The sequence below is a fragment of the Strix uralensis genome, chromosome 4 (assembly GCF_047716275.1).
Source record: "Strix uralensis isolate ZFMK-TIS-50842 chromosome 4, bStrUra1, whole genome shotgun sequence".
Taxonomy (NCBI): domain Eukaryota; kingdom Metazoa; phylum Chordata; class Aves; order Strigiformes; family Strigidae; genus Strix; species Strix uralensis.
In genome coordinates, this window is record NC_133975.1 from 98,171,895 (window position 1) to 98,198,978 (window position 27,084).

The 27,084-nt window shown below is 33.8% G+C and overlaps 1 protein-coding gene across 2 annotated transcripts in view; it reads left to right on the forward strand.

The window, feature by feature from the left end:
- FMN1 (formin 1) overlaps nt 1–27,084 on the forward strand; it is a 209,386-nt gene that overhangs the window by 141,795 nt on the left and 40,507 nt on the right. For both annotated transcript variants that reach the window (XM_074868155.1, XM_074868156.1), the window contains 3 exons: nt 1,628–1,687; nt 3,849–3,969; nt 17,980–18,072. In XM_074868155.1, coding sequence (XP_074724256.1) covers nt 1,628–1,687; nt 3,849–3,969; nt 17,980–18,072 — 274 coding nt within the window. The remainder of the gene's footprint in view (nt 1–1,627; nt 1,688–3,848; nt 3,970–17,979; nt 18,073–27,084) is intronic.

Below are 27,084 nucleotides of genomic sequence, written 5' to 3' on the forward strand. Positions count from 1 at the left end.
TCTCTGGGCCTTTCCAATTTGGCTGAATTTGCCAGCACGTTCTAAAATTATGAGTTATGAAAAGGAGTGACAGATGTACAGTATAATTGTATAAGACTTGTTCCTTAGCAAAACAAGCTAAAAAATTATAGTATTTACAGTTTCCTGGTAGCCAAAATAAATATGTGATTAGTTTAGACTAGTCTCCAAAATGCTTAAAAACTCAAAGGGGCCAGCTGCTACAGGCAGACATGAAACCTCAGAGATACTTGGTAGATCGTATTTGCAAGGAAGAAGAATGCAGGGTCTTGTATATTTGAACATCTAAGGTACCTTTCCTGTGTCCCATTATTCCCTTTTTGGGAATTGCCAGCAAGCAATATTATGTCTAGGTTAGCTGAATTTCAGGAGCTAAGGTAAAGAGTCAATGTTAAATATCTCTTATTCCACATAAAAGTAATCTGTTGTCACATGAGCCTGGAAAGTTACTTGATATAGAGATTTTTTTAAAAATGTAGCTCGCCACTTCAGAATCACCATGTTTTGTCTTCTGCAAATACTCTTTGAACCCAAGTAATAGGTTTGGTAGTTTAGCATATAGAAAAGAGAATAACAGGTGTATTTTACTCTAAAATGGCAATAAAATGTTCATGAGTCACCTCAGTTCCTTTTTGTCACCTGACCTGCCAACAGTGTCTTCTAAAACCGTTATACAAGCAGAGTGGCTTTGTCTGCATGACTGCAATGACTTGCTTAGTTGCTTAAGAATTTTGCTGGTGTATGATATTAATAAAATATAATGTGCTGTAGGCTCTAATATAGACAAAGCAGCTCTGTACAGGAACAGACATTGTTCACATACAAATGTTTGTCCTGATACTTGTCAATATACAATATGAAAACACTTCAAAAAAACTTCAAAGACATTCCAGATATAATTCCCTGTATTACGATTGGTTTATATTGTTGAACGGTACCCTGTAACGTAGAAGTCGCAGTTTTACACTTTTCCTTTAGTTCATCTGGCCTATGCTGACCCAAGGGCATGTAACAAAATAAAATTGTTTTATACAGTTGTTGTATGCGGGACCATGGAAATGGTGATTCCACAAAGTGAATATTAAAATTCATACTTATAGGACAACAGGACATGAAATATACTTGTTAGGTGCATGTTATCTGATTTTATGAAAAATACCCATGCTTCTTTCAGATCTTCCTTATAGATGAGTTGAGGCTAGAGGAATCAAGAAATTCAGTTCACCTTAATATATCTAAGATGACTGTAATATTTAGTTAATATGTATTCAAGAATAATATTATTATTAGTCAAGCTAATATTATTATTCAGTAATGCCTTGTATTATTAAAAAAAAAGATACAGGGACAGCTTTACCCAATGCATGTTTTCTTACCCGGTATTTAGAACCACAAAAGAAACTCTAAGTCTTCTGGTGGTATGATTAAGCCTATGTTATAAAAGATGTATTTTTTGTTCAGTAATTCTAAGGCTAAATATATTGTGAGTCCTATTTCTCACAGCAATATAAAATAATAATATATTTATTTTGAAATAGAGTAGATTTTCAGTCACTTTGAAATGGTGTTAATCACACACATTTTGAATAATATATGTATTTTTTCCTAGGATAATGGTATTAATCTTGTGGATTATATCGTCATATATTACCTACGCCATTGTGATAAGGTAAAAGATTCATTTGCTGTATCAGCCTTCTCAAAAGTGGGTGTCTTTAAGAGATTGGAAACGGGTTTGCATTAGCTTTTTAAAAATCTGAACACAGTAGCTTTGACAGAAAAATAAAATCCATTTCTTTTGCTTTCTTATAATAGTTGTGGACCTCAAATAGGTCTGAAATTTGCTATAGGTTTTATGATAAGGCTTTGGAAAATTTTAAATTAACTGTTGAATTAACCACTGCAGGCAACTGCCTGTGACTGTCGCAGACTGGACAAGTGGTCACTCCAGTCCTGTCTTCTTAAATCCTGGTTACTGTAATGTTGTAAGTCTTGTTCTGATGTGGCAATAATGGTAGACAGAAGCATGATTCCTCTTTCATGACAGAATGCAAGGACAAGTTGGTATTTTAAGATAGGTGAGTCAGCTGATGAGGAGTTAGAGGTTGAAAATGTGGGAGGAGGTGTGGCTGCTGCTTTGAGCAAGTTACATTTATGAGACTTTTGGGTAGATATCAGCAGTGTCCAAAGTTTTTGAGTGGAAAATTAGAACTATTGTCTTTTAAATGAAAGTGTCCCTATTAATTGATTTTAAGTATGTAATTGATTATTTTTGAGAGTAAGAAGATGCCTTTACCTAATCTTTGAATGTAAGACTAGTGTAATTTTTCATGACCCTATGTCTGGTTGAATAAAAATATTTATTTTTCCTTCTCTTTTTAAAAAAAAAATTCTTACATAAAGATGTTGAATTGATTAGTTAGTAGTCATGAGGATTTTTTCCAGGAGTAAGACTAAAGTAAATGAAGACTAAAGTAAGTGAAGACATTTCCCTGCTCATAGCAGGGGGGGTGAACTAGATGATCTTTAAAGGTCCCCTTCCAACTCAAATCATTCTGTGATTCTATGATCTCTAGTGCTGGAGGGTCTGTATGTCTGGAGCATGTGGAACAGCTCCTGGGCCTGAACTGTAGAGGAGATAAAAAAATAGTAGATATGTAAATCTATACTTGTTTTTTTGTTTGTTTTTTGTTTGTTTGTGGTTTTTTGTTGTTGAAGCAGGGAAATAAAGTGTCATTACTTTAACTTAAGTACCCATCTTGTAAAAAGCCTCATAACAAAAGCAACTTTGTCTAGCCTGTAATGTTTCTCAGTTCTTAGGGTATTGACGTTTGTATTCTTTTCTCCTTTTTTAATAATGCTGAAGCTAATGCTTTCTAATTAATTTATTTAAATATTTAATATTAATGCAAACTTTCTACTATGCTGTAATTTTACTTCAGGGAATTTTGAAAAAAAAAAACAGTTTATCTTCCTTGGAAGGAAATGGGCACAGTGTAAATGTCATCCATTGTATTTTTTTCCCCCTGAATGTTCATATCTTTATAAGAATAAAATTATTTTTTCCCTGTTCTCAAAACCTGTGAGTTTTCCTTTATTACAGACTGAAAGAGAGGTAGTATTTTAAACTCCCTAGTATATGCTTATACAAGTAATGTCATATTAATACCATTTTTATACTTCTTAAATTTCCACTGGAGATATTGCTTTGAAACTTGTAAGGTTTTTTTGTTTTGGTTTGGTTTATTTCTGATCTTTTTTTTCTTACTTTGCTAAAAATAAGGTATTACTTCGGAGTTCCATACAGACACTAACCCATGTGATTTATTTAGCCACATAAACCTTAAACTGTGTATTTTTATGTGTATAAAATACTTCAGACAATATATAAATATTGTTATCAATTTGTGCTTATAAAGTGTGTGTATATTTAATGAATTGCAAGAGAGAAAGCCACAAACTTTTGGCGTAAGACTACTTGTTGCATTAAAGTAGGCATTCGTGTTATCTGTATTTAAGAAACTTCTAATCCCTTATCTAAACCTTTATTGATATAAAATGAACTGAAATGTTGTGAGCTCAATGTTGTTTCACAGTTTAAATTGAGCACAGTTTGCTTTACAACATCTAAAAGAAAGTTTGAACACTCAGAATCATCAGGATTTCATCTTGAGTGATATATATGTTGTTTTAGCAAGAATGATTTAAAATATATTATTTTTGCAGTTTTATAATAGTGTTTCATAGATGATGTTTCAAAAAAAGTAATTTATTTCACTGCAAATGCATTCAATTTTCATAGTGGCCTGTTTGTTTGTTTGTTTGTTTAGGAAGCAGGAACAGACAAGAGTATTTTTCCTTTACCAGAACCACAGGATTTTTTCCAGGCCTCCCAAGTTAAGTTTGAAGACCTAATAAAAGACTTAAGGAAACTGAAGAGAGATCTAGAAGGTAACTGGGAACTTTAACATTTGTTCTGCTAACAACAAAGTGCCATTTAAAATGTGACCTTTATGAGGTTTTCTTATTGCTAATTAGGTTTATAGTGTTGATTCATTTAGAGTTTTTACACTGTGGCACAAATTACTCACATAAATTAGAAAGAAAAAAAAAATCAAACTCATGACTTAATAAAAATGAAAGTAAAGATACTGAAAAGTAGTTTTCCCTTTTACAATCGAAAGGCCCCTAATGAAATCTTTCTGACATTTTCTTTAGTTATGTGTGAATTTTCCTCTGGCTTCTCCAGACTGTGTGTTTAACTGTAGATATCTGTTAGTTCCATAACGTAAATACTTTCTTCAGTAGTTGTATAACAACAATTTAACAGCTACAAGAAAGAGTTGAATACTATTAATGTAGAAATAAAGCACAGCTTGCCAAGGCACAACAAATGGAAATGGAAAGCTCCAGTTCAAAATATTTTCACCCTGGGACATAAAATAAACATCTAAAAATGTTTATTATAAGGAGGGGCTCAGAAACCCAACTCATCTATCAATCAAGGTACTGAGTGGAAATAAAGTAGGAAGGGTTGCTCTCTAAGTGCTCCAAGCAGTTTCATTTTTATTTTGTGCTTCATTTGACTTTCTAAAATAAATCCAGCAAATGATGACTGAATATTTTAAGGCTGTCTTTTTTTGTTAAGGAAAAGTTGCTACTATTACTGAAGCAGTTTTGTGTAGAAAATGGATTTTAGAGAGCATCTGCATAAAAGCCTATAAAAACTTCTCCGTTTACATTTACATCTCTGCATCAAAATGGAAGAGTCCTTTTAGAATCAGAGTTGTACAAGATGATTGTTTTTATTTTTTTTCAATATAAGGCAATGAAAACCATTACAAAATAATTTATCCTTACAGTTGGAAATTGCTGGATTAGGTCACTGCCATCTTTAGGATAGTTTCAAAGGTTAACAGTGGTAGGAAAGTATCAGTTGTTGTTTGTTCGACCCGGGCATAAGTGAGTGCTCTATCTCCTCTCATCGCTTGGCCCTGCAAACCCCTTGGCCTGCCCTCTTTTGGGCTAGTTTGTGCAGAAACATGATCTGTGTTTGATCTTGTACTTTTTCAGCATGTAGTCCTGCTGTCACGCATCTTAGTCTTGCAGGATCTGCATTGAGACTGTGACATTCACATCATATTTGTTCTACATTGCAAAGACACAGACAGCAAGTAGGAAAAGCTAAACACTTTAACTCTTAAAATAAAAACTGCAGCTTTCTTGTAATCACTGATTTCTATTTTCTAAAACAAATTTTCTTAGGTATTTATAGAAGATCTAGAAAAATTGTTATGTTGAGGTTGTTTTCATAATTCTTCATTGTAAAGATGTATTTGAAACCCAGCCAAACCAATTAACATATAAAGTTAATGACAGCAAAGATTTGAAACAAAAAAGGTTGTGGAAATGTTTTCAGATGTTGGTATTTTATCACTCAGAAATATGCAGCAGAATTCTAACAAGCATTCCTGTGATTAGTTTCTCTTATATTTAAACAAAGAAACATTCACTCATATAAAAACATTGTATCTCTTTCAAACATTTCCTTTCAAATTTTTTCTTCAGATAATGCTGTAGTTTATTTTTAAATCAAAATTTTAATTGAAGAGGTTATAATTTTAACACGTACAACAAAGATTTGATGAGTCTCTGTAGTTTATTGTAGCCATTAAAAAGTTGTGGCTGCTGGCAGAATACCAGTGAAAGTCTAAAGCTGAAACAGATGTGAGTAGCAGAAACCAAGTCCAGAGAAGCGTCGGGCCCAGCTATCCAGACAGGCGCGGCCCTTCAGATCTAAATAATTTGAACAATATTAACTGGTGCTGCCTGTGTTATAGGGTACATTGGATTTATTTCACAGTTTGGTTGGCTAAGGTAGTCTTAAAAAGATTACCTTGGAAGTGGGATGAGACAAAAGTAATAAATTGAAAGAGGGTTTTCTTGTGTGTCATTAGGGAACAAGCTAATGTTCCTGTTAGTGACGTACTTTTTTTCTGAGATTTGTCCAGAACGATTAAAAAAAAGGTAAATATCACCCCTTGTGCCTGAAATGGCAATTTGGATAGACACTTTTCATAATAGCTGTCATTTAGTATTTCAAAATATTTTTTGAAAGTTTATCAAGACATTCATTTATCTTTCTATCATGGATATTAACATAGAAAAGATTGAGTTATCATGAGTGGCATGTCTTAATGGTGTAAACCTCTGGTTTGAAATACCTAGACACTGTGAAACCAAAAGTTCAAATCTAGATGGAGCACAAACCCTTTCATCCTTTTCAGATAAACAGATTGAGTTCCATACAATTTGCTATTTTGAAGTCTTTCGGATTAGACTTTAAAGGGACAAACTAACTTTAGTCTAAAGGGATTAGATTAAAGTTTGGCTCAAAAATTCAAACAAATTTTTGGAGAACCTTAATCCAACAGGTCTTTAACACATATTCCAGAACAAGCTTTGTAATCATGAGCATTTGTAAGTCGAAAAGAATTATAAACAAATATATGCATTTAATATAGGCTTTTAAGGGGAAAGAAGTGCAGAAGAATGCAATATTTCAAAATGAGATGAAAATTTTAGAGTGAAATCTGGTTTCACTCTAAAGTCACAGAAAAAAAAATGTTTTCTGTAAGCTCAGGTTTTCACTCCAGGTCTGTATAGTCCAGTGTATTTCAAATATTACATAGTAGCATAAGCAGATACATTTATTCATTTAACAGGTGTTAGCTTTCCAGTTAATTTTTATATTTATGGGAGAAGAACAGGTTTTGCTTTGCATTAATATTTTAAGATTGTAAGATATCTTACTCCCTGTCTAGGGCAATGGTTTCCACTTTTTCCTTTTCCCATGACCAGACATGATTTCCCTTCTAGTTTGGACAATGCTACTTGATTGGTATTGTTCTGGAATAAGCAGAAAATGTTTGAAGTGCATAATTATAAGAAGATTTTTAGAGAGAAAGTAACTTTACAAAGTATGATAGACTTGTATAAGTTTTACCATGAACTTTTTATTCGTCTCTCTCCAAAGTTGAACAATCTTAATTATTCAAAATCAGTTGCACTGTAGATTGTTTCCATCTGTCATACTCATTGCTCTTCTTTGCAATACAGTTCATAAAATTTTAAAATGCTGCTTCATTAGTCAAAAGAAAGCAATATTAGATTCCTTGTATCATTTACTGTAATGTTTATTATAACTTTTTAGTATTCTTGACCTTAACAACTGAAAGAGGAAAGATATTTATTGAATAGTTAAAAATGGAAACCAAGGTAGGTCCACTTTGAATACTTTCAAGGGTCACATCTTTATTGCCCATAATTTATTAGATTTCCTATGAGACTCTAACATTCTGATCCCACTGAAAATCCACATACCTTTTGCTTTCACCTTCTTTCATGGCCACCAGTAGTTGCCATTTTCAAATATTTTTTCAGTACAGTATATATACAGTATATGTACAGTATATAATTTTTTACTAACTTAACTGTGTATGAATATATATGTAGTTGTTTACATACACACATACATGGCTGAAAGGAAATAATTTAATCTAAAATAGAAGCAGGACTTCATGGATCAGCTGCTCATAATAATCAGCTGGATTTCAGTACTCCAGGAGACATGGTTTCAAATTGGGGGCCTCTTAACCTAATTGTTGACAGATCTGTATCTTGCATAAGTATATTACCCTCAACTTCTTCACATTTAAGTAGTGGAACTTCATCAAAACTTCATCTTATGGCAACGCCATCTTCTGAAATTGTATAATCCTTATAAAAAGATTAAAAGGAAAGCAAGCAAAACTATGTGTGACAAGTTGAGAAATGGCTCATTTGAAATAGTGTTACATTGGCTGTTTTCACATTGCTCTTTATACAGAAGCATTACAAGTATCTTAAAATCATAGAGAAATGCAGCTTGGTTGGTTGGAAGGTACCTCTGGAGCTCCTGTGGTACAAAGCCTTTGAGTGGAACTAACTTCATATTTAGATCAAGTTGTACAGGGCCTTGGTCAGCTCAGTTTTGAATCTAAGGATGGAAATTCCAGCACCTCTCTGGCACCTGTTCCAGTGCTGAATCACTGTCTTGAATATTTTTCCTTATCCTGTGGGAGAATTTACTGTGCTGCAACTTGTGACTATTGCTCCGTTTTCTTTAGATGTGCATTTCTGAGAAAAGTCTGGCTGCATCTTCTCTATAGCTATTCATTAGATAGTTGAAGCATAAAACTAGATCAACAGTTAGCTTCCTCTTCACCAGGCTGAACATACCTGGCTTCCGCTGCCTCTTCAAGTGCTTCATTTTATCCTCATTCTCAAGTGGCATGACAATATATATATTCTTTTTCAGATATGAATATGTGTGTACACATATATATATAGTCTTTTTCATAGAAACAGATCCAGTGGACTGGTTGCAACCAGCATGGTGTTGCTTACCAATACCAGCATAATAGCTAATTAACCCTGTCTCTTAGCATGGCTGTCTAGAGCAGACTAAACTGTTGCATCTACATTGCTCTCATTCAGTGCCTCTTCAGGGAGCTCTGTATCACATTATATTGCAAAGTGGATCTGTATTACAAAATTAAGACAAGAATGGAAGAGAATTTAGAAATGAGAAACGGATGGAAGTTGAAAAGGGTCACTCATTCTCGATTCTTGCAGCCACTGTCACTGTAAATAAAGACAAGGAGGAAGCTGCAAAAAGAAAAACTAATTAGTTCATGCCCATTTAAGACTAAAACTCTACGATTTTCCAGATTTCAAATACTGAACAACATCTGGTTTTATCAAGGATTATAAGGGAATATATTTACCAATAGAAAGATGTACAAAAGCGGAGAAGTTTAATTAGTAGTATTCACAAGAAGTTAATTTAAAATTCATAAATGTGTGTGTTCCCATCAGAGTCCTCAAACTGAGATGAAAGTTTTTGCAGCAAAATATCCACTAATTAACTATAAACCGTTTTTGTTCTAGAGATTAATTGATGTTTCCATTGAAACATTTTCAGCTTTGTTGGATTTGTATGTAAGCACAGATGGAGAAATTAATTGAATGTGTTCATATTTATTCAGATGGAATTATACATTTAATTCATACATAATATGGCCTCAGACAAAGTCTGTTATGGAATAGAGTTTTAGTATAATCATGATACAATAATTATCAATAGGGCAATGATTACAATGTTGAGAGATTTCGTCTGTTGTTTGATTTGCTTTATAGACAGTAAGTTTACTAATCACATAATGAAAATTCCAAATATTAGATCAGTTGAGTGTTAACTTTCTATATAATTTATTGGATCAATTGATATTTCTCAGTAAAAGGTAATTGTTTATTCATTATAGGAGGATAGTATTCGGAAAAGTATCAAAGGCCCTTTTCTAAAATATTTTCAACCAATTGAAGCCTTAGTCTAATTTAAATTAAATGTTTTAAGTAAATTTAAAAATGGGGTTTAGACATCTGAGTCACATACATGTTCCAGAAAAATTTTCCCAGCGGGAGCAGAGAAGTTGCATGATACTTTCCAGGAACGAGTCACATTGATTTTCTTCATGTTAATTATACTTTAAAATTTTAAAATTAACCTTAAAATTTTGGAAGTGCTGGCAAATTCAAATGAAAGTTGCAAGAAATAGAATGTTGTAGAAACAGAATGGTGTAAGGAAAACAGCAAAGGACAGCTTTGTACAGGAAAAGTTATTTTGTTTTCAGTTTTTGTTGACAAAATGACAATCTTTTCCTTCTCAGAGTTTTCTGACCACTTTTTGAATAGTGTCTTGCCTCAGCAGGATGAGATATATTTCAGTTTGTTTTGATTTGGCAAAGATACAACACAGGCATTAAAAAACACATTTTGTATATGTACATTGGATTCTGTTTTACAATAAAACAAACATTTTGACAGTGTTCCATTGGTAATGTTCATATGCGAATACATTAAGTGGAAATTTTCCTAAGTGGATCATTTCTTAAAATTCCATTAGATTTTTCTAGTTTGTGATAATAGAGAATAGTATGGAATGGTTTTAATAAGATTCAGAAATACAACAGAGGAGCAAAGCAATGATGTTTTAGAAGAGTTTATTCCCTGGAAGCAGATGTCTGCATGTGCGCACAAAGGAGAGGGAGAAAACTTTCTGTTGGTTAAACAATGGCATGCTGTTAATTTTTTCTTTTATATTTTTTCCTTTGGCTAAAGAATCTTCCAAAATTTATTGTTGAAAATCATTCTGCAAATGTTAAGATTCTAAAACGAATCTTGGAAATACCACAGTTATGATTTTTCTGTGCACTTTTCTGTGTGCCCTTTTATATAAATATATATATGTGTGTGTGTGTGTGTGTGTGTGTTAAGCATTAGTTACATAACTATGTAGTGTACATCTGGGAGCAGGTCGTATACATCTGGGAACAGGAGGAATATTGTCCCTATCAATATGTATGATGGATAATGAATGATGTAGTTTGGAGAGTGTGTAATACTAGCCTTGGGAGGAGCAGTGACTTCATATTTACGGGAGTATGCAGTAAAAGAAAAGGCAGATTTGTGCTAGAATTGAAGTGGTTGCTTACGTATTTACTGCCAATGATCAAAGATTGAAAGTACTTTATTTCAGACAGTGGGATACAAATTAGTAGTACTGAGGCTAATTAACACTTTGAAGAGTGTTCCTGCTAGTATTGTAGGTAGTTTATGAATTTACATGATTTTAAATCTAAGCAGGATGCTCTAGCTCAGCCAAAGCCATAAACTTGGTAGAATTAATTAGGTGAAACTTTATGGTCTGTCTTGCACAGAAAATCAGAGATCCAGCAGTACAGAGGGAAACAGAAGATTCTCCGGCCTCTACCATTTCAGCTCATAAACATACTGTTCCAGCCATTGCCCAGCAATTCTCTTCTATCTGATCCCTTGTTCAGTATGCTAAGTAATAATGTGTTTGTGCATTTGAAAGGTCTTTTTTTTCCTAGCACAGTAAACAGCTCATCTGATTAAAATTATTATTATTATTTCTTCTTAAAAATTTTGTCTTCCACTAAATTAGACAACACTATTCAATTTCAAAATATTCATTTTTTGTACTGTTCAGACAGAAGGGAAATGTTCCAGTTTCTCAGTGGGTTCTGCTTAGCACACATTTCTACACTCCTGACAGATCTTAATGATGTGCGGAGGTCTGTACGTTTGGATCTTGACACTAAACCAAAACTTTCTACTAATAATGTGTGCTGGAATCACTTAAGGAATCTTGACTGGAAAATTATGAGGGTTTAGTACTTAGATTCATTTATATGTGTTGTTTAGTCCCTTGCAGTATGCTTCTCTGCTGAAGGCCACACTGAATGTAAACTACCATTTCAGAGAGAATACATTAACCAGAGGTTAATGTCTCAGATATGTTGCTATGGTGTGAAAAATATTTAGTTTTACTAGCAATCTTTGTTCATTTTGTTAAATGTATTCTTAGGAAACAATCTTAACAGAAAGGTTTTTAAATGATTTATATAAAATGTTGATACATTTTGACAAAACAAGGAGCAAAAAAAATTTTTGTTTTATGTTAATTAAAACTAATATAGGCCTGACAGTTCCTCTGCATGCCATCACATACTGTAAAAGTTCAAAATGTTGTTAAACTTAAAAGAAACAAACAAAAAATCCTCATAAATCTTAAATCTTAAAGACAGAGCCAGAATATCCAATCAAACTTGTGAGAATTGTCAAGATGTCTGACTTTCAGCTTCCATTAAAACTCCGTGAGAACAGGTGAACTTTACAGGGTGTTTTGTATGCCACTAATTCAATTATTTCACTTTCCACAGCTTAGGGCTTATCATGGAAATGTTTTTCTGTCTCATACGTGAGAGCTTGAGCACCAAAACAGATACTTCTTTCTGTGTGTCATGAAGAAAATGTATTTCAAACAGACAAAGATTGGGATGTTTAAAGCTTTACTTATTAGCTTCTATCCTCTGAAATGGCTTTTTAAGAAAAATGACTTATTAATGAGTGAAGAAAATAATTGTACATAGAAGCACATTTCTTATAAATTACCTGAAAATAACTTCACAGAACTGTAACTATGCAAGCAATTAATAGGTTAGAATGGTATATTTAGTTTTAAGTGTGCTAACACTTTGCATTAAATTGTTGACCTTTATTTAAGACAATAAAAACGAAGCTTGAGAATAGAGTACCACCACAATTTGATCCTCCTATATTTTTCTCAGATACTTTTGTCTCAGAAAACCTCACACCCCCTTCATGGCACTTCCCTCTCTGTTTGGTTCAAAGGCTTCTGTATTAGTCAACCGAGGTCTAGCTAGGGTGTTAGTGCTTGAACCTTTATCTGTTGCCATCATTGAGATGTGTACTAATTATCAATGTGTGTCCAAAAACGCAAGTGAAATACTGTCTCTGAAACTTTTCTGTGTCAGTAGCAGCATAACCACTTGCAGTTAGAAGTTGTCAAAATTCTTATACTGTACTCCAAAGGAATCAAAATAAATCTCTTCTTCTCCACATTTATTTAAAATTCTATCTGAAAAGAAACATTTGCTTCAAGGTTATAAATAAGCACAAAAGCTGTAGACGACAGAGATACAATAGATTGTAATAAAGCTAACATTCTTATGTGCATACCTGCAGTAATTATGTGTCTAAGTTACATGTAATAACCAGAGAATATAACCAAATTCTGCAACAGAGCCCAATGGACATGCATCTCCTGTAACTTTTTGTTTAACTCGGAAAGTTGTTTGCAAGTAAGAAAATGTAATAAAGCAAAACCAAACAAACTAAATCATGATTAAGTTATATAGCACTTGCTGAATAATTTAAATGTATGCATTTTATGTAAAGTCTATTAGATTCTTGTTTGGGTATATAGGCCCAAGTAGTGTAACAGTCTTCTGCACTGTAAAAAATCATGGATCCTCTCATACAGAAATTTGGGGTTATTTAGTACTACATTGAATTAATTTGTGGTATGGTTTCAAATCCCCTTTGAGACAGAAAATGTAGGGGTTCTAAAAAAAAATTACCAAATAGTAACCCTCCTGTCAAAGATAAGCCTGCATTATAACAAGAAAATGAAATAGCAAGCTTGGCAGTATAACCTGCCAGGCTCTGAGCAGACAAGAGGAGGGGGGTAGTTTTAGCAGCTTTCACAGTGGCATAACTCATGGGGGATGGTGTCAGTGACAGGTTTATAGGAATTCATGGTGTTGATACTTGGTTTCACTGTCAGGATGATTCCTGTAAATGCTACTGGTGTGTTCTGGTGAGTAAATAGTTAGTAATTTACTGTTATCAACATTAAACTATTTCTGGTTTTGCGTTTACTTTAAAATTGGTGCTTAAAAAATTCCAAATCCTGTCTGATTGACACTGAAATGCTCTTTACGTGAAAGTTTGTTTATGGGAAGTGATTCTTTTGACAGATTTACAAGTGTCTGTGGAGTTTTAAAAGACTATTGCCCAATAGGCATTAAGTGAGAGACATTCTATTTTGTAAATATTTTCACTTATATTGGGGATTTTTAAAGAACTTTTTGAGCCAAGTACTGCATTAAATGTGAAGACAGTGGCAAACTGATAATCAGCAGTTTCCAGCTTTGTTTTAATGTTTTGCTAATGGTTTCCATTTCTGTGGCCAAGATTTGCAGAGGGTGTAGCATGATGTACATCCAACAATTTGTAAGGGCTTCCAAATACTATTGCACACTCCTATTTTCTTCTTTTTTTGCAATAACTCATTTAGAAATAAACAATTTTCCAAGTAGAATATTACATTTAATTTCACTAGCATACAATGCATACCAAGAAAATGAACCAAAAGTGTATTACAGTAATAGAGAATTTGCATCTGTTTGAACTCAGTAATGCTGAAACAGGTTGTTTATTTTCACGAATGATTATTTTGGAATGAGATTGTGAGAGGTGTATGTGTGGTGTGCTAGCTGTCAGATTCCTCAGAATTCCCTCAAATTCCTCAGAATTTCAGAAAGAAGCTTTTCAGAATTTATTTCAAAGAAGGAATGCATAATAGGGTCCTTTACCTCAGAGTCATTCTAATAAAAAATTTGCTAAAAGTATTTTTTTTTGTAAAGGAAAGGGTTTCTATTGGAGTGAATATGAGAAGAAAATATAAAAAAATCATGTAATGTACATTTTTAGGAAGGAAAATCAGAGCAACTGATGGAACAGGACTTCGGTTTTAATTTTTTAGATAATGTTTGACATGACACTGTAATTTTTTTTTTTTTTTAGACAATATATTTCAAATAGATTTTTGAGTAAACAAACAGACAAAGAAAAGAACTTATGTAACAGGAAATTCAATGAGTGTTCGTTACCAGAAACCTTTATATTATGTTGTCCAGAACTGAGACAGGTCATACAGTTGTATGGTAGCCTTTCACCAATATTACATATCTAGGTTGACAAAGACCAGCTGACTTTAATACACAGAATTGCAACTGCCATTTTAATCAAAACCTTTGATTTAGCCCTGACATGAAAATCTTTTTCCTCTTCCAAGTGTGTCTTTATTTGTATCTGATTTGTGATTCCTTTGAACACACTTCCACCATTCTTTGCCATATCTACCCCCAAGGAAATTTGGTTGGTGGTCCTAGCCATTATTTTCTTTTAGATATTGGATAAGGAATCATTATTCTGCATAGGACATTTCATTATTGAAGGGAAGACTGAGACTGGAGAGATTTGCAGCAGGAATAGAAAAATTTTGAGACTGCAGTACCACCTGAAGTTCATGACTGCCTTCAGCCAGTGACTGCATACCTATGTGATGTGTCTTATTTTTAACACTAGCAAGTAAATAAAATCAAGTTTTATTCAAATATTTCAGTGCAGTTGACTTTGAGCAGAATTAGTTAACCTTCAGTTGCCCAGATACTTTTTTGTTTGTTTGTAGACCAAAAGTATAGGTTATTAAGTGAAGTATAACCTAAATTCAGAGTCAGTTACAGGAGGGTTAAGCAGTATAGGGCAAATACATAGCTTTTGTGATTAACATATTTTCACTTCATCACCCTTGTCCTTGATTCTTTTAGCTCAAAGCTAAACTTCCTCAGAGCCCTTTAGTCTATTTTGACAGTTATCTGAAAGAACTTTGGGAAGTAAATTGATAGATTTTAGTTCTAGACAGATACCATCTAGATAAATATCATCAGCAGAGAGAATTGTCCAAAGGTCTCTTTTTAAGACTTTCCAATAATGTAAAAATTCTTAGAGCCTGCCAGCATTTACTTGACTTCTTTTGTCTCTTTCAGTTTCATTGTTCCAAGATGACTTAAGCAATGCAAACTGGTATCTATCACATCTCATTTCAACTCGTCTCAAACCTTTAGAGTTTTAATCAGCACTCCTGATGCACTTATTCTATGTCATCTGTCTCATTTGCTCTTCTCTTCTGTGCCTTTCTTCTTACTCTTCCTCTCCCCTCACGCCACGTGTTGATCTTCTTGTTAAGGATGTTAGGATTCTTAAGAATTCACTACCCAAACTGGTACTTCTTGTCCATATTTTCCTGTAGCTTTTGTCATCTAATTAAGGTTAATGTTAGTCATCTTTATTAAAAAAAAAAAAAAAAAAAAGAAATTATTGAAGGGATTTTATATGTGCTTTCTCTTTAGTTTAGAAACAATTCAGCCTAGTCTTGGTCATTTAAATATTTACATGGGACATACCTGAGTAACCTTTCTAAATCTTGTGTTATTAAGCTTTTAGGAAATATCTAGGAAGCTTTCAATACCCCAGACAGTGCATTAGCGACACCATATATTTGAGTAAACACCTTTTTAGAGTATGTTAGTGTATGTTTAGATACTACTGTAACTACAAGCTTATTATTATAATACATATTCATAGAAATCTACTTCTGTAATGATGTGTACAAATTTATATAAGATTATTATAAAATAATGATTGGTTTACAGTCTTTGCAATCTTATATGATTGTAATAATCTTGCGCATTCTATAGTCAGTGTGTACCAAATGCCTGAATTTATGTATACTAATGCTTTTAAACTTTTATGATTTTATATTTATCTAAAATAATTTCTAAATATTCCTTATATCATTTTCTGTAGATTTCTTTAAACACAAAGGAAAAAACCACAAACCTGTAGCTTTTACTTTGTTCAAACTTCCAGTCTGGAAGTTTGATGCCTGGCATTGATTGATTAACAATACTGTCTCAGTTATTTTGCTAGATTTTTTCCCCTATACAATTCTAATCTGTTCATCTTCTTCTGAAGTAAAATGTTACAATTTGCTTGAATAGCTGTAGAAATCTCCTTCTAATTCTACAAACATAAATGTTAAGTATACATCAATTTAATTCAGTGTATAATAACAGTCATGGAAAGTTCAAATTTGTAATGTTGAGGCATGTGTCATAAGAAAATAATCTTTAAAAGTCATATGAACTTCCCTGATTTCTGATTTTTTTGCTTAATTTATTAAAGACACAAAACTGAGCAGCTAATAAAAGACTTTCTTTCCCAATCTGTTATGTTTAAATTAACGCTTCATTCTGCTTACTATCTGGCATACAAACAAATATCCATTAACTTTACTGTGAACAGTTTCAAATATCTGTCTTATGCTACAGGTTGCAAGACTAGAGATGAAAGATAAACTTAGCCTGTAGCCCAGGCCATTTTAGATAAACTCTGGAGCTCCCCAATAATGTCATAGTTCACAACCTACATGACTTGTGGAGGAATACTAAATTAAAATATACACTTAGGTGGAAACAGGTATCTTTTCAGCATTTTTCTGTAACATTTATTATTACAGTTACAACAACTGTATTTCTGATCTCAATTAATTGAAAAGCTGTCTTTTTTAGTAAGTCCTGGTGGTCCAAGTGAGTTATAGGCACACTACTAGTTGTGCAATAAAATATATGCATCTGTTTTCAACCTCCCATTGACTTTTTTCACTGCACTGCGGACCGGCATTAACATGACATTTTAATTACAAATTCTCAACTTCTGTTTCACAGTTTTGTATTAATTTTTGCTGCAATATATTGAATTATATAATGGTAGTAGCAATATGGTGTGAATATGTTTCATGCAGCCAAATTGTAACTCTTCAGTTTAACTCCAAAATAAATTTCCATCTAAATTTATCTTCTTGGGAATGAAGAGTTGTGGAAAAAAAAAAATCTTATAGTAGTTCATAAATTCAGTTACTAAATTGAAGGTAATTACATTTTGATTTCTAACAGTCTCATTTCATCTTTAATGTGGAACTCTGGGATCTACAAAATTTACTAGAAGTTCTAGGAATGTTAAAATCCATTGGCAAATAACCTGGAATTTTTAGAAATTGGCATGGCATCAGGTCTTAAAATAACAGATAGATTAAATAGTAAACAAATTGCAGTTAGATGTAAGTTAACTTTCTTACAGACTTCTATTATTTCACATCATGGCCTGGAATTTGAATATTTAAGTAAAGCTGAATTCCTGCATCTGTGTTAGGAAAAATGGTTGAGTATAGGATGCCTCGCATTGATTGATTAAAATTAGTCCAGATACAAGGCATCCTCCACTCACCACAGAAACAAAGTTTAGAGCTTTAAATACCATCTAGAATTTGTGTGTAAGGCAAGCTCTGTTGGTGGCAAGTCTCAGCACACAGCTGGATTTTTAAGACAAAGTCATTACTAAAGACAAATCCCACTCTTTAAACACGTATAGAATTTTCTATTTGGTATGCTAGACTAGTATTGGTATTTTTTATTTTAATGTAATTGCTGGATTCCTTAGTGCTTATTTATTTCCATTTCCTCTAAAGTAAGTCTAGGTGACTAATTTAGATGTAGACTTCTACAGTGTTGACATCTACTTCTGGTAAACAAATTATGCCACAAATGTCTCTCAACTTCTTTTCGTAGCCTCTGAAAAGCAGATGAAGTTAGTTTGCAAAGAATCTTCTGAAGAGCATCTCCAGCCCTTCAAGGAGAAATTAGAGGAATTCTTCCAGAAAGGTAACCACATTTGAAGAAAAAATAATTATTGACAAATAGTGTAGTGGTTTACAAAGTTATATATACTGTAAGCTGTATTAAATATCTGTTGCCTCTGAAAATTCCTACTATCTGTTACGGAATATGTTCTTGTCAAAACATCACTTGTCAAAGGTAATTGTTCTCTTGATCTCACCCATTTCCTATTGATTATTTTCAGCTTTACTTTTTATCATTATTTGTAGGCAAAGTGAAAAACATATTCATCATAGACTAAATTTATCAGAGGGAATGTAAAGCTTCAAGTTTATAAAAGATGAGAATGAAAAATACCTTTCTAGAGAAGGTCCACATATATACATGAAGCAATGGCAACTTTTATCAGTAGTGTGGGTTTATGAACTGACTAATTAAAATTTAAAGATTTTGTGTGAGACGGAAATAGGTGTAAGGAAGTGATTTTACCAGGGTAATGTCTGGAGACAACAGGGGTGACATCCAAAGTACAATTTGATCATCAGTTCAAGACAGTGTAAATACAGGTTGCTGTTGTTGAAAAGAAGAGTCTGCTCTCTCCCGTTCCCCAGACTGTGTGTTCCTAGTCACCTGCTTCTGCCAGCACCATTGTCGCTGGAGCTGTGCAAAATAGATAAGGGAATAGATTATTTTTTTTCCCCCCAGGTTGTAGGAGTACAGACTATTTGGGTAAACAGAGTAAGTGCTGCATTTCTGACCACTATATTAAGAATTGTTAAGAATTAAGTATTACCAAAGCTCTAGTATTTACCACAGAACTCGTGAACAGTTTAACAATTTACTATTTGAGAAGTCAGGTGAACTATCTGAAACTACCAATCCAGGCAGAATGTTTACTTACTATTAGTAATCATTCAGATTGTTGTAATAATTCATGAATTATCTTAATACTTTCTATAAAGATTGTCCTAATGTCTTTTTAATAACTTCATTTCATGAGGCTATCTTATTAAATACTTTGATAAGTGAAAACAGAATGTTTTAAAAGTAGCAATCCCTGTTAAATTGTACTGTTAAATAAACTAATATTCCTCACCCTTCTGTCAGGCTGTGGAGCTCAGTGGATATATTTATTTGATATATTTTTTTCTTTTAGTTGCAAGTGTATTTGAACAGTATTAAAGCTGCAAATTTCTTGCCACAGAACTTGTGAAACAAAAAACTTACAATGGAAATCTTTATGTCACTGCAGGACAGTTGTATTGTCTTTTCAACTTAATTGGAAATTTTCACTTACAGCTTAATAATAACATCAAGATTGAGATAGTATTGTATATATTTCCACAGAACCATTATGATCTCCAGCATGCTTCTTGTTCGCCAAAGTATCGTAGCAGATCAGTGTCATTGTATCTTGTAAAGATTAATTGATTCATCATATTGTATGAATTACCCTGTTAGGGCAGCTCAGAAATGAACAGGCTGTATTCTTACCTCACTACTGGCCAGAAATGCGTCAGAGCAGAGCAGTCAAAATGATAGACTCAGGTATAGATCTGGACCGTAATTCAGTTTTGTCCACGTCTTGCCAAGACCCTAACCCAATGGTGGCTTCCACGATCATGTCACAGATTCTGTATCTCTTATTACACCCTGGATCTCTTGAGGACTGTTGTGATTAGTCCAGTAGGTAGCTAAGCACCACACAGCCGCTCGCTCACTCTCCCTCGGCAGGGTGGGAAAGAGGGTCAAAAGGGTAAAAGAGAGAAAACTCATGGGTTGAGATAAAGACAATTTAATAGGGAAAGCAAAAGTTGTGTGCACAAGCAAAGGAAATTAAAGAATTCATTCACTACTTCCCATTGGCAGGCAGGTGTTCAGCCATCTACAGCAAAGCAGGACTCCATCATGTATAACCATGACTTGGGAAGACAAACACCATCACTCTGAACTTCACCCCCCTTTCTCCTTCTTTCCCTGCATTTATTGCTGAGCACAATGTCATTTAGTATGGGCTATCCCTTTGGTTGATTGGGGCAGCTGTCCCAGCTGTGTGACCCCTCACAACTTCTTGTGCAACCCCAGCCTACTTTCTGGGGGTTAGAGTTAGAAATAGAGAATGCCTTGACGGTGTGCAAGCGCTGCTCAGCAATAGCTAAAACATGGGTGCGTTACCAACATTGTTTTGGTCACGAATCCAATACACAGCACCAGACAAGCTGCTATAAAGAAAGTTAACTCCACCCCAGCTAAAGCCAGCAGAAGAAATAGCAAATGCATATCACCACAGTCCCAAAAAATAAAGGCAACACAGTGCCTGGTTCCTCCTGCAAAGCTGAGCTACCCTACTTTCTGATGAGTGGAATATGATAAAAGTAGGCAGTTGATTTTGGAAGATTAGTTCTGCTTTAGAGAAAATTGCAATTTAATTGTGCATTATCATTTCAAATAGAAAAACATATTCTTCCAAATATTTGCCCTGTTTATGCCTATTGATGTGGAAATTCAGATATATTTATCTTTGTCAGTGTAACAGAAAATTTTATCCTTATGTTTGTGAATGATATATATATTTTTAAAAAATTATACTATACAATTGTGCATGGTGTCCTGGGGCAATGAGTTATTTATATAAATTGTTAAATTTATTGGACACTTTTTAGTGTTTCAGGATTTTTGTATTCCAGAAAGAGCAAAACCACATGGATTACTTACTTGTCCACTTTTTTCTTATGTTGTCTTGTTCTCCTTTTGCTTTATAATAGTATCTTTTATGATATCTAATCATACACATTTAATTTTGTCTAACTTGTCAACTTTTGACATTTCTATTTCATCTACCTTTTTCTGAGGTGAGTTGTCATAAGGTTGTCAGATCCTATAATTATTGACCCTATTTCTCCTTCAGTCACCAGATTGATTTGAATCTTTATAATTGGTGGGTGGTACTTTCTGTGGCATTGAAATGGAAGTCCTATAAAATTCTACGCTGAAGAAAGATAAAAATAACACAGAAACCCATATTGATTTATGGTACTAGAATAGGCATTGGACAAATGTCAAGCTCAGAGGTTCAGTTTAGATAAGTGTCTGCAAACTCAGCTGCTTCTCTGAAATTAGGAGTTAACTGATAATACTGAGCATCCGTTAAGCATCTGCTTTCAGTTTTGTTTGTTTAAAAAAGCGTTGTGGCTGGTTTAAGCAAATGTAAGAAAAAATTGTCTGTTATCTTTCTGCCAACTCACAGCAAGTATCCAAAGCTCAGATGCTTTCTGAAATTTCTGGCTTGAAAATAGGACTGGAACTCATAGATAGTCAGGTTTTTTTCACACGCAAAATTTCCCATCATTTCTAGTCAATGCTAAGTTGGAAATATTGTAAGAAAAATAACATATTGATTTGCTTAAACTGAACTGTTTACATTTCCTAATTACAATTAATACCAATTAAATCTAATACTTGCTCTGTTGTAACAAAAAGCACCAAGAGTGTTATGGAGACTGACATTCTAAAATGCTAGAGGGGATAAACTGTACTTCGGCTGATGTCAGTGCTGTTTTGTATAACTGGATTTAATGTAGCCTAGTGCCTTCAACAGGGAATTAGGTGCCAGAACCTTTAGGTTCTATTCCCAGTTTAGCCACTTGACATGTGATGCTTGAATAGTTGGTTAATCTCTTTTTCAGAGAGCACTTCACTTTTCTGGTACACAGAATGTTAATGATTCTTTCCATTTTTTGTAGTGAAAGACAATCTGTCAAGTACTTTGTGATTCTCACATGAAAGACATAATGTGTAAACTGTGTTAATACTTCATTAGCTGTATTTGCCCATGCATTCTGAAAAGGTCTTAGATTATTCTCAAATTGGAAATACTCTTTAATAGATTCAATTATAATACATGCAACAAATTATATTAGTTTTACTATAATATGGAGAGCTAAGAATTACTGTAAATTAATATAGACACTATTTCCAGTGGAATTACTGTATGGGGATTTTTCAGAAATATGTTCATAATATTTTTCATTTAAATTGCCATTATATACAAAAAGAACTTTTAAATCATTAAATTAATGGTTGGTTTGGAATGCTCCTTAATTTATGACATTCTTGCTCAGAATTGCTTAGAAGAAAACTCCTCTTTTGATACGAAGCTATCTCACAAAAAAAAATCAGAAGAGTTAGATGAATATGAGAAAGGTGCAAGATACACTATTCTGAAAAGGAAAAGAGTTTGGTTACTGCAGCTATGAAGCTCACTAGAAGGAATGCTGGCCAGTAGCCATTGGTGATAGTCTTTCATGACATTTTTTATTCTCCTTGTGCATTCTCTCAAGAATAATCCAGACCATAAAGTAGATGACGTACAGGAGTAGGCGATTAGCCTTAATATAATTTATTTCTTATTTTGCTGCTTCACTTCATATTGTTTGCCCATTTTAACAAATGTGGGAATACATAGCACAGATTCATGCAGGATCTTGCAAAATCTGGTCCCAAATTCCCCTTCATTGGTTCCAGGTCAGAAAGTACGTAAAAACTTTAATCTGGGCTCAATTTCCTCCCTCATATACTGGAATGTGCAAATCAAAAAGTCCTTATGCTTCATAGCAGTTAGCATAGGAAGGGCATAGCTGCCTCTCTTCATTTCTCTAAGAATAAAGCATCTTGATGATGAAGACTTTGCTATTAAAGGAATTAATTTAGTTTACAGCAGAGTCTGGGAAGCAAGTAGTCTGATGTCAAGATAGAATAGTTTTTGAAAATCATTAATAGTGGAAAGCAAATCTATTTGGGAAAGGCACATGATACAACTGAAGTGACCAAGGTAACAAGCAAGATAGAGAGGGAGGGATTTGTCAGAGTAGGTCTGTTGAGATTAATGCCATAGTAAAAGAAATTGTCCTAAAATAAAATTTAGAATCTAGCCTAGCACTTAGGAAACATTGGTTCATTGCTTTGCTACAACTGCTGTATGTCTTATACTGCATAAAAGATCAACACTGTGCAGTCATGGGACTGTGGAATAGAAAAATAGCCATAGACCAAGCTACTCACCCCTGCATTATGTTAGGAGGTGGTGCATTTTTCAGACAAGGTAGCAACCACATGGAAAATATCAGTAAATCTGATTTTTACCGCTGAATGATTTCTTCTTAATAACTTTAACTAGGCTGCAGTAGCTACCTGGGCATGCATCCATCTATTGTGCTTTTTAATGTATTTCTGGTGTAGAACAGGAGCTTGGATCCACATTTCCTCATTTGCCTGTTGGAATGCACTACAGAGGATTGTTGAGATAGTTTAGTGGGAAAGAAAATAAGAAATAAATTCTATTAAGGCTAGCCCCCTTCACTTGTATGTTGACTACATTTCTGGTTTATATTATTCTTGGGGGGATTATACGAAAAAATCAAGAAATGTAATGAAAAAACAGCATCCAAGTGTACTGCCAGAAGCTCTGATCAAAACTGCTACACTCTCTGGCATGAGAATAGGGAGGATAAACAGGGGAACTTGTGTGACTCCATAGCATACCTGGCTGCTTCAAAAGGCAGAGAGCTAGCGCCTGGCCTTTTCAAATGTGTGAAGCAATTTCACATGAATTGTTTGATCTAGGTTACTCCAACTACATAAAGAATGGTTACTTCCTTTCTCATGCGTGTCTACATACCTTCATGCCTCTCTATCAGTTCCACCTTCATAACTTTATTTCCAGAAAAATAATTTCTCAGTTGAAGTAACAAATTCTCATTGGATACCACGATTCTGTCTTTTCTTACAAATTTTTTTCAGCAGTAAGAAGATGAAATACTGATTCTTTATTTGGAATCACTGGTTTTTAGATCACAGAGTTCTAAGTGAAACCTTGTTGAAGTGTATTTGTCTTTTTTAACCAAATAATTGAAACCATAAATCATTTAGATCTTGATTTCAAGCTAGCATCCAGGAAGATATTTTTATTTGGTTTTCATTCCTAATATCCCTACTCAAATAATTTTATTATCATATTACTTCACAGAATCATCTAGGTTGGAATAGACCTTGAAGGTCATCTAGTCCAACCATTAACCTAACACTGACTGTTCTCAACTATACCATATCCCTAAGCGCTATGTCAGCCTGACTCTTAAACACCTCCAGGGATGGGGAGTCCACCACCTCCCTGGGCAGCCCATTCCAACGCCCAACAACCCGTTCTGTAAAGAAATGCTTCCTAATATCTAATCTAAAGCTTCCCTGGCACAACTTGAGGCCATTCCCTCTTGTCCTATCACTTTTTACTTGGTTAAAGAGACTCATCCCCAGCTCTCTGCAACCTCCTTTCAGGTAGTTGTAGAAGGCAATGAGGTCTCCCATCAGCCTCCTCTTCTCTAGACTAAACAACCCCAGAATGGTACTTCTTACCATCTTAAATTTATTTTCACCCAACATTACTTGTTTCCATTTTCTTCCTCAAGAATACATAAAATACCATCTTATAATAGCTTTCACATAAGAGATTTGCACCACTAACTTTTCTTTAACTCTACTGAAGTATATTTCAGCTGGCATTGTTCCTGAGTATATAAATATTCCATCTTAAATGTTGTTCTTGTGCTATAGGTGCTCATATATGGTGATTTATTCTCTTCATCTAGTAGCACCTGTTGTATTAACCCAGGGAAAGCAACCTTCCTTTCTTAGTTTATAACCCTGTACATATTTTGAGTGTAGGAGGATGGTAGTATAATTTCTATTATAATTTTTATATTACAGTAAAAAACAGTCTTTCCACTCAAAACTGTATGCTTTCCAATCAAAGCAGTATGTGAAGTATAAAGCAGGATGCTAACATCATTTAGTAGTAGTGAATCAGAAGTCAGGAATACTCCAAGACACTATTATCAGTACCATTTTCCCAATACAATAATATTTCTTATTTCTCTCTTACTGTCAACAGGACATACCTTTATAAACTTTAATAGGGTCAAAGATTAGGAAGAAATTTACATTGGCACTTATTTCATTTAATAATCTGACAGCATTATATTGTTGTTTTTAAAACAGATATAGAGATTATGTTTTAAATCTTTATTCATAGCAGTTTGGTAGAGCTTGCCTGTAGTGACATCCCAAAATATCAGAATCTTCTGAGAAATATTTAAAATTCTTGTTTCTCTGCAATAAAAGTATAGCTTTTCTCCACAAGAAGAATATTAACAGAAAGAAACCTGTATGTTAAGTCACATACTTGTCTTCCCACTAGTGTTGTACTCTACATTAATCTACATATTGGATTATGGTACTTGTGTTCCATTTTATTTGTAAAGTTCTTGAACATTTTAATGCTGAATAAGAGAAACAGTAAAATCTAGAATAATTTTTAAGAGCACTGAATTTCAGTAACAGCTGCCTTTTAAAATATGGTGTGTAAACAACAGCAGAAGAGCAATAGCATGTACAAGGATCTTACAGTTGTCCTGATTTTGTTACCTGCAATTTTGAAGCTGCTTTTGTTAACCAGATAACATATCTCTGTAAAGATAACCAGTTCTACAAGACATCAGACTCTTGCAGATTCTGTGACTATCCAGTCTGCGTATCAAATACTGATTCTTCCTTTTGTGAATAAACTGTGCAAATATGAAGACAACTTCAAAGCTTTATTTTCTGTTCTACTTATCATAACTCCTTTTTTCCCTTCATTTGTTTTCACTGAGATGTTTTATTATCTCTGCCACACATATGCAGTTCTCACATTAAACAGTGTGGGAGGATATTTATGTCCAGTGTCAAACATGAAAAATATGTCATACTTCCTTGCAGTGATAATGTTTGCTTAAAACTTTTTATCCTTCCCAGCAATGACATTACAGACCAGGCAAAGTTTGTGTTTAGATCTGGAACGCTGTTTTATATGCCAGCAGCAGAATTACTTTAATCTTTCAAACTGTTTGTGACAGTCATAACTGTTTTCATCACTCAAAGATCGTTGTATTTAAACAGATGAAAGAGTGATTTACATAAATTGGCATGAGTCTGCAAAGCACAGAACCTTATTGCTGTGGTACTCGAGATTGTATAGTTAGACAATAGCCTCAGTCCATAAGACACCAAATAAGTTGTCCTGGAATGTGATTGCATCCATATGCCTCTAACTAGTGCAATATTGACAGTGAGCTGATTCAAAGAACAAGAATTTGCTCTGAAATGAATGTTTCCTCCTACACTACCAGAAGAATTACCAGCTTCAAGTCCTAAAAATTGATGTTAATTAAAACTATGACTTTTCAGGAAACTTTCAATTGATTATTTTTGAAACAGATATACATCAAATTGCTATAATCAGTTCCACTATATCATGACTTACTATAAAAATTGGAGGGAACACTCTGTTAGAATGTGTAATATGAATGTAATTTAGAAGGACTTTAATTAAAAATGCAATGTCATCCTCTCTTAGAAGACAAGGAAAGAATCTCTTAGAGACAACACTTCCTTCCAGCTTCTTTTCAGTTTGGTTGTGTTATACTGAGTTACCATGGCTGCTGCGAAGTCACTGGCATTTCATGACAGAGAAGGATTTCCTATTGATAGCGGCTGAGTGACATAATGAATGTTAGCGTTGATACCCTTGATTTAATACAAAAAATTATATATATGAGAGTTATAAAATCTTTGCCTAGAAATACTGATACCTTTAGTATAACCACTATCAGCTGTCTGGAATGTCTGTTTAAGTTCTCATCAAAACCTTTATTTTCTGTTTAATTACACTGGATTTCTTCCAGCGCCTCTATGATAGGCTTATAGGTAAACAGAACCATAGGTTATATATGTTGGTTTTTCACAGGGATTCTGTTGAGCTATTCTTTCAGTCCAGCTGCTTTCTTCTTCTTTACTGTATTCTTATGAACTTCCTGCATTATTTCCTATTTATCTACTTATCTTCTAGTGTCATTATTCTCTGTACTGCAGCCAACTCCACTGGCATGCAGTTTATCTGGATTTGCTCTGTTATTGACATCCTTGTCTTGCCCTATTTAAGCTGATATTCAAAGAATTTAAATC